This window comes from Mobula hypostoma, chromosome 10 (assembly GCF_963921235.1).
Source record: "Mobula hypostoma chromosome 10, sMobHyp1.1, whole genome shotgun sequence".
NCBI classification, from domain to species: Eukaryota; Metazoa; Chordata; class Chondrichthyes; order Myliobatiformes; family Myliobatidae; genus Mobula; species Mobula hypostoma.
Genome location: NC_086106.1, coordinates 3,134,231 through 3,142,500, shown reverse-complemented (window position 1 = coordinate 3,142,500; position 8,270 = coordinate 3,134,231). Strand labels below are relative to the sequence as shown.

The 8,270-nt window shown below is 43.7% G+C and overlaps 1 protein-coding gene across 5 annotated transcripts in view; it reads left to right on the top strand.

The window, feature by feature from the left end:
• eml2 (EMAP like 2) overlaps positions 1–7,632 on the top strand; it is a 172,890-nt gene extending 165,258 nt beyond the window's left edge. For all 5 annotated transcript variants that reach the window (XM_063059895.1, XM_063059894.1, XM_063059897.1 and 2 more), the window contains one exon: positions 4,913–7,632. In XM_063059895.1, coding sequence (XP_062915965.1) covers positions 4,913–5,038 — 126 coding nt within the window. In that variant the 3' untranslated portion in view covers positions 5,039–7,632. The remainder of the gene's footprint in view (positions 1–4,912) is intronic.
• Positions 7,633–8,270: the final 638 nt, after the last annotated feature.

Sequence of the window (8,270 nt, the reverse complement as noted above, 5' to 3'; positions counted from 1 at the left end):
CTACCTGTCCCACCACCTATCTTTGTAACATCAGCAAACTTGGCCACAAAGCCATCAATTCTAACGCTGACATAACGTGGCACTTCCTACCACACTCTTTGTTTATTCAGTCCTCCTGCTTATGAACAATTATTTTGTTACTTGTCCTAACCCAGTTCTTGATTGTTAATGCTCTAGTGCTTGTGTGTTTAATGCAGACAAGTGTAAGGTATTTCAATTTAGAAGGACAGACCAGGATAGGTTTAACACAGTGAGCGTTAGGGCACTGAGGAGTGTGGTAGAACAAAGGGATCTGGGAATACAGGTCCATAGTTCATTGAAAGTGGCATCACAGGTAGATTGACCGTAAAGAAAACTTTTGGCACGTTGGCCTTCATAAATCAAAGCACTGAGTGCAGGAGATAAGATGTTGTGTTGAAGTTGTACAAGACAATTGTGAGGCCTGATCTGGAGAATTGCGTGCAGTTCTGGTCACCTATCTGCAGGAAAGATGTCAATAAGATTGAAAGAGAAAATTTACAAGGTTATTGCCAGGACTTGAGGACCTGAGTTGTAGGGAAAGGCTGGATAGGTTAAACTTCATTTTCTAGAGCATAGGAGAATGGGGGAGATTTGATAGAGGTAAATTATGAGGGGTGTAGATGGGATAAATGTGTACAGGCCTTTTTCTATTGAGTTTGGGTGAGGTCATGGGGTAAGAGTGAAAGGTGAAAAGTTTCAGGGGAACGTGAGGGGGAACTTCTTCACTCAAAGGGTTGTGTGAGTGTTGAACGAGCTGCTAGTGCAAGTGGTACATGCGATATGGATTTCAACATTGAAGAGAAGTTTGGATAGGTACATGGATGGTAGGGGTATGGAGGGCTATGGTCCGGGTGCAGGTCGATGGGAGTCGGCAGATTAATAGTTTGGTATGAACTAGATGGGCTGAAGGGCCTGTTTCTGTACTGTCGTATTCTATGACTCTATGATTCTATTTAGACTCTGCAGTAGCTCTAGAACTTGTGCTACTTGTGAATGAGTAGTTTTGATTTCACTGGGTTGAAGGTCCTTCACAAAGTTCTTGTTATCTGAGGGTTGGGCAGTCAGACTGCCTGCGGACAACAGTAAAGACAGATGCAGCATCAGTCCTCTCCTCTGTACTCAATGCATCCCACCAAAATTAACTAAATATGCCCTGTAATGTTCCAAAGGCATCAACATGAGTTGATAATCACACTAAAACATTTAGTTCAAAATAAATTTATTATCAAAGTACATATGTCACCACATACAAGCCTGAGATTCATTTTCTTGTGGGTATACTCAGCAAATCCAAGAAGCACCCTAGAATCAATGAAAGACCGCAACAAGAAGGACAAATAACCAGTGTGCAAAAGACAGCAAACTGTGCAAATACAAAAAAAATGAAAAAAATAATAAATTTATAAATAAACAATAAATATCAAGAACATGAGGTGAAGGTTCCTTTGAAAGTGAAGCTGTAGGTTGTGGGAACAGTTCAGTGATGGGGTGTGTGAAGTTATCCCTTCTGGTTCAAGAGCCTGATGGTTGAGGAGTAATAACTGTTCCTGAACCTGGTGGTGTGAGTCCTGAGGCTCCTGTACCTTCTTCCTGATGACAGCAGCAAGAATAGACCATACCTTCATGGTGGGGGTCCCTGATGATGGATGCAACAGCTCCCTGTGTCGATGTACTCAATGGTGGGGAGGGCTTTACCCGTGATGTACTGGGTAAATCCACTATTCTTTACAGGATTTTCCGTTCAAGGGCGTGGCTGTTTCCATACCTGACTGTGATGCAGCCAGTCAATATACTTTCTCCCACACATCTATATAAGTTCGTCAAAGTTTTAGATGTCATGTCAAATCTTCACAAACTTTCAAGGAAGTAGAGATGCTGCGCGATGGCATTTACTTGCTGGACCCAAGACATCCTCTGAAATGATAACACCGAGGAATTTAAAGTTTTAATATCTAAAGGTTAAGCAGTGGTTAGTTCTGAACGGCAAAGAATTTCCAAGCACAGGTACAATTCTTACACAGTAAAAGAATTTACCGATGAGTTGCAGACTAAAGAGTTGTCCGTCGAAGAAACGAATAGGGTAGTTAAGAAAGCTTATGGGGTGTTAGCGTTCATAAGTCAAGGGATAGAGTTTAAAAGTCGCGAGGTAATGATGCAGCTCTATAAAACGCTGGTTAGGCCACACTTGGAGTATTGTATCCAGTTCTGGTCGCTTCACTATAGGAAGGATGTGGAAGCATTGGAAAGGGTACAGAGGAGATTTACCAGGATGCTGCCTGGTTTAGAGAGTATGGATTATGATCAGAGATTAAGGGAGCTAGGGCTTTACTCTTTGGAGAGAAGGAGGATGAGAGGAGACATGATAGAGGTGTACAAGATAATAAGAGGAATAGATAGAGTGGATAGCCAGCGCCTCTTCCCCAGGGCACCACTGCTCAATACAAGAGGACATGGCTTTAAGGTAAGGGGTGGGAAGTTCTAGGGGGATATTAGAGGAAGGTTTTTTACTCAGAGAGTGGTTGGTGCATGGAATGCACTGCCTGAGTCAGTGGTGGAGGCAGATACACTAGTGAAGTTTAAGAGACTACTAGACAGGTATATGGAGGAATTTAAGGTGAAGGGTTATATGGGAGGCAGGGTTTGATGGTCAGCACAACATTGTGGGCCGAAGGGCCTGTAATGTGCTGTACTATTCTATGTTCTATGTTAAACCAAAGGTTGAGGAATGAATTCTCATTCTTCTTTCTGTCATTCTGCTTGTCATTCCTCACAAAACCCAAACAGTTATACATTTGCTACTCATTGACATTATCCGTATGTAGTATTTGTCAGGTAACTTTCTCAGACCAGGTGAATGCAATGTTTAATTAGATTAATGTGGGTCCCATTGTTTCTCTTGTTAAACTTGGTCTCCTTGTTTACTTTTTTACAACCAGCAGCTGAGCAAAAAATATCAGAATCAGGTTTAATATCGCTGGCATTTGTGGTGAAATTTATTGGCTTTGGTGCAGCAGTACAATGCAATACATAATGATAGAGAAAAATGTGAATTACAGTAGGTATATATTGAAATAGTTAAATAAGTCCTGCAAAACATGGGTTCAATGTCCATTCAGAAAACTGATGTCAGAGGGGAAGAAATTGTTGCTGAATCGTTGAGTGTGTGTCTTCAGGCTCCTGTACCTCCTCCCTGATGGTAGCAATGAGAAGAGGGCATGTCCTGGGTGATGAGGGTCCTCAATGATTGATGCCGCCTTTTTGAGGCATCGCTGCTTGAAGATGTCCTGGATAACACGGAGGCTGGTGCCCGTGATGGAGCTGACTGAGTTTACAACTCTCTACAGCTCACTTTGATCCTGTGCAGTGGCTCCACTCACCCTCCCCCCACCACACCATACGGTGATGCAGTCCATTTGAATGCTCTCCATGGTACATACATAGAAATTTGTGAATGTCTTTGGTGACATAACAGAATCTCCTCAAACTCCTAATGAAATATAGACACTGCTGTGCTTTCTTTGTGGCTGCATTAATATGTTGGTTATGTAGATCATACAGGCATCCGTTAGTCTCATGAGACCATGGATTCGTGCCTTGGAAGGTTTCCAGGGCGCAGGCCTGGGCTAGGTTGTATGGAAGACCAGCAGTTGCCCATGCTGCAAGTCTCCCCTCTCCATGACACTGATGTTGTCCAAGGGAAGGGCATTAGGACCCATACAGCTTGGCACCAGTGTCGTCGCAGAGCGATGTGTGGTTAAGTACCTTGCTCAAGGACACACACGCTGCCTCAGCCAAGGCTCGAACTCACGACCTTCAGATCACTAGACGAATGCCTTAACCATTTGGCCTCGCGCCAACAGCGTGTAAGATCATAAGACCATAAGATATAGGAGCAGAATTAGGCCATTTGGCCCATTGAGTCTGCTCCCCCATTTCATCATGGCTGAATCATTTTCCTCTCAGCCCCAATCTCCTGTCTTTTCCCCGTATCCCTTCACGTCCTGACTAATCAAGAATCTGTCAACCTCTGCCTTAAATATACTTAAAGACTTGGACTCTGCAGCTGCCCATGGCTAAGAGTTCCACAGATTCACAACTCTCTGGCTAAAGAAATTCCTTCTCATCTCCTTTCTAAATGGACACCCCTCTATTCTGAGACTGCGCCCTCTGGTCTTAGACTCTCCCACCACAGGGGAGAGACCTGTCCACACCCACTCTATGCAGGCCTTTCACCATTCCATAGGTTTCAATGAGGTCACCCCTCATTTTTCTGAATTCTAGTGAATACAGGCCCAGAGCTATCAAACATTCTTCCTACAACATGCCATTCAATCCTGGAATCATTTTTGTGAAACCCCTCTGAACCCTCTCGAGTTTCACGCTCCACCGTAAGACCAGCCACTCTGTTCTCAACCTCGCTGTCAACCATGCTGAATCCCCTCGAAGACAGCAAAAGCGCCAGATCTCTCATTTGCCCCAAAAACACTTTATCAAAATGTAAATTATAGGCTCCAGTCACACTCAGGTTAGTAATAGAAGTATATTGAAATGAAGAAGAAGTAGTAGTTTTGTGAGCTGTCTGCAGGACGTCACCATGAGTCGTGTTGGTTGCTGGTGCCATCTTATCAGAACCTTTTTTTTAAATATAAGGCAGGCAAACCTGGATTGTTTAGTAGAATTGGGGGGAGAGTGGAAATTTGTACAAATGCAAGCACATTAATGATATACATTATAGCAAAGGCGCATTAACTGCAACTAGAGCACAGAAAGGGTGCAGTAACCTGAAGAGAGTGATGATCTGCATGAGTGAGTTCAAAACCAGCGTGAGCACATTGCATAATGATACGCCTCTCAGCAAGGGCTCAGTAACCACCTCTCCTTTCCGTTGCAGGCGCCAAGTCACAAGTACGGTGGGCACAGCAGTCACGTGACCAACGTTGCCTTTCTCCATGACAGCTCCCGTCTGATCTCCATCGGCGGGAAGGACACCAGTGTCATTCAGTGGAGCGTTGTCTAGGTTACAGCACTTTATCCGGAGACGCATTCCAGCTGTATGGGTTGGGAGATGCCAGGGCACTATCAAAATAGCTCCTCTCCTGGGTGCCCCATCAAGCTACTGTTACGCTAAACTGTTTCTTTTTTTATTGGGAAGATGTGGGGCTCCCATTCCCTCGCATTTATTGTCCACACCTGCACTGAGCTCTTCCAGATGCTTCGCCCTTTGGAAGAGTATTTTTCTAACTAAACTTGACAACAATCCCAATGCTCCATAGACTCCATCCGAAAGCCCTCACCCCCCACCAAAGCTGTGTTGTTTGTCTCTGCCTCTGCCGCAGTGTCCTTTTGCTGGAATTGTGCTGCTGCCGAAGTCCAGGACGTTATGGCATATGTGGGGAGCCAACTCCCATCATTAATCGGCAAGTTTATTTAAGGAGTCTGGGGGAAAGTTGGAGAGCGTAGAGAATCAGAGAGGGGGAAAAAGGTATAGCACTGTCCTACACCCTCCTGATGTCCCTTCCAATAGACTAGCTATCTTGAAGGGGATATTTTTTTAAAAACTTCACTTTTAGCCCCGCTGGATTTTTTTAAAATTTGAAGTAGTCTCCAACCCATTCCTCTTTTGTTCCCCCAGATGTCCAGATCAGATTTTCCCTTCTGCACCATTATCTTCATGGTGCAACACAGGGAGAGCCAAATTGCTCAGTGATCATTTCTCTTCCCTGGCTTATCGACCTCCAGCGAGAAAGCTGTGATCGTTGTGTTGGTTGACTGGCTGGGGATACTTGTTTTTGTGTGGTCCCTGGGAATCTTTCCAGATAGTCCCCGCGAGGAAGTTGAAACAGAACCATTATTTTCATTGGCTTAAGCTACAGTCAAAACTTTTCTAAAGTTAAAATCGTCAAGGTTTCCAACAGTACTTTGCACGATTTCAAAGCTAATTGGACGTTTTTACACAGTTCCCACAAAATGACAGATCTAAAGCATCGTGTTTGATTATCATACATGGAGGTTTTAAGGGAGAAGTTTGGTTGCAAGTTAATTCATGATGTTTTAGGTGCAGATTATTTTGGGTTCTTGGTTTACAAACAATTTGAAAATTGATATTCTGTGAGATATTTGCAGATAATCCTCCAAATGGTGACGGTGTGCCTCTCGTCCTTTCGGCTTGTAGAGGAGATCCTGCCAATGTTTCCTTTGTGGTCTATTTTTTTTAACCAGCTCATTTTTTGCATGTTACAGTATACCTCTGGGCATTCCAGTTAACTGAGGTTGTGACTTGGGTCCTCGAATCCTAATACTTCAAGTTGCAAAATTGGATTTGGTTAGACTGGTGCGCTATGGGCTAACATCATTCACCACACAACTTACTGCCTGTTACGCTGCTGGTGTTTAGAGCAGCAATGAAAGTCCTCCAACCCTGGTAGTGTTCAGGGCTTCCTTCATCGTGTCAGTAGCTTCCTTACGGTTTTCTCTCCTGTCAGTCATGCAAGTCCCATGTGGAGACTCAGGAATACCATCACAATGTAGAAGGATTCTTCACTGCTGTGTCTGTAACAGTTTTGTTTGACCAGTCGGGGTTGTTATCCCTGAGATGAACCCCCGAACCTGGAGGTCTGGTGGACCACTTTTAGTCTGGCCTCTACCCTTTGACCTGTTTGGCATGGGTGACCCTACCAAGAGCCAAAGCATAAAGCCCTGACCCCAGTCAACATCGCTCTCCAGATCACTGGGGCACGCAAACCTCCAAACCACGACGAGGTTGTGCTCCTCTTGGGAGATTGACCACACAAAGTGAGAGATTATTGACAGAGGGATATGTTACCTTTCTTGACTTGAATTGCAAACCATTTGATCAATTTCCAGAGACACTTCAAAATGAGCTCATCAGAATTGAAAGCAGATGGGCAGTTAACATGTCTATGCCCGTACCAGCCCTGTTCTGAAAGGAAACTTTCTTCGTAGAAAATTCAGGTAGACGTTTGAGGCCAGCAAGTTCAATTGAAGGTGTTAAATACCTGATGGCAGAGGCAGACCACGGGAGAGGGGTATTTGTTAATTCCAGCTCTCAGCCAATCATAATCTTCCTGTAATTGACAAAATTTGGGTGTTCAACAGGTGTATGCAACATCCGAACTCCAAAGAAGTGTTGAAAAGCATCACAGTCACCTGACATGATGACCGAGAGCAGGGAATAGTATTTTATTTTAATTTCCTAATTCTCAGAAGGTTGTGAGAAAGGGAATTTAAAATCTCCTGATCCTGCCTTCTAAAAACAAAGTTTACAGTGTAGGAGGCGGTGATATCCGTGCTGAGTATACATTTCTGATACCCTACTTTGTCCCTGTGCCCCGTCACTTTCTTTGTTTCAAGAAACCAATCAATTCAACCTTAAATGTAAGAGCATATCACCACTTCTGGCGAGCAGCCTGTGTTGCAACAGCCCAATCACAAATCGTCCCAATCTTGATCCCGAGCTGAGTTTTTAACATGAAGAGCTCCAAGAAGTTCTAGCACCCTTGTTATTTTTCTACATAACTATTGTTTTACGTAAAGCTAAGATTTAAGAAATATATTTCTTGATTAATGAACACAAAGAAGTTTACTTGATTCATTTAGAAGATCTAGATGTGTGTATTTTCTCAGGTGGATGGTATGAAATTTATAAGATAATTATTTTGTCTAACATTAAGAATGAATATTAGTATGAAATGCCTTCATCGGCAACTTCAAAGAGTTTTGCACTTCTGCTAACAGGTAAAGGAGTTTAATACTCCACGTTCCTGGTATCACAGGGGCACCATTTTCTCTGCAATCAATCTGATGATCCCAACTTGAATGTACCTTTCCCCATTCTCCCTTGGTCTCCTTAGCCCTGAGAGCAATATCTAATTCCTCCTTGAATGAATTTAAGGATTGCTTTCAACTGCAGTAGAGAATTTCACAAGTTCTCCACTCTTAGGAGAAGAAATTTGTCCCCTTCCCTTGGTCTTAAAAGACTTATCACTTACCCTTAGTCCATGAGCCTTGCTTCTGGGCACCGTGACCATTGGGAACATCCCCTCTCCATTAGAGGCTGCCTGACCTGCTGAGTTCCTCCAGCATTTTGTGTGTGTTGCTCTGGATTTCCAGTATCTGCAGAGTCTCTTGCAATTGGGAACATCCCTACTGTATCTGACATGTCGGTCCCGTTGGACTCTAGGCTTTCATGAACTCTCTTCCCATCCATCTTGTGACAGATGCAACCTCTC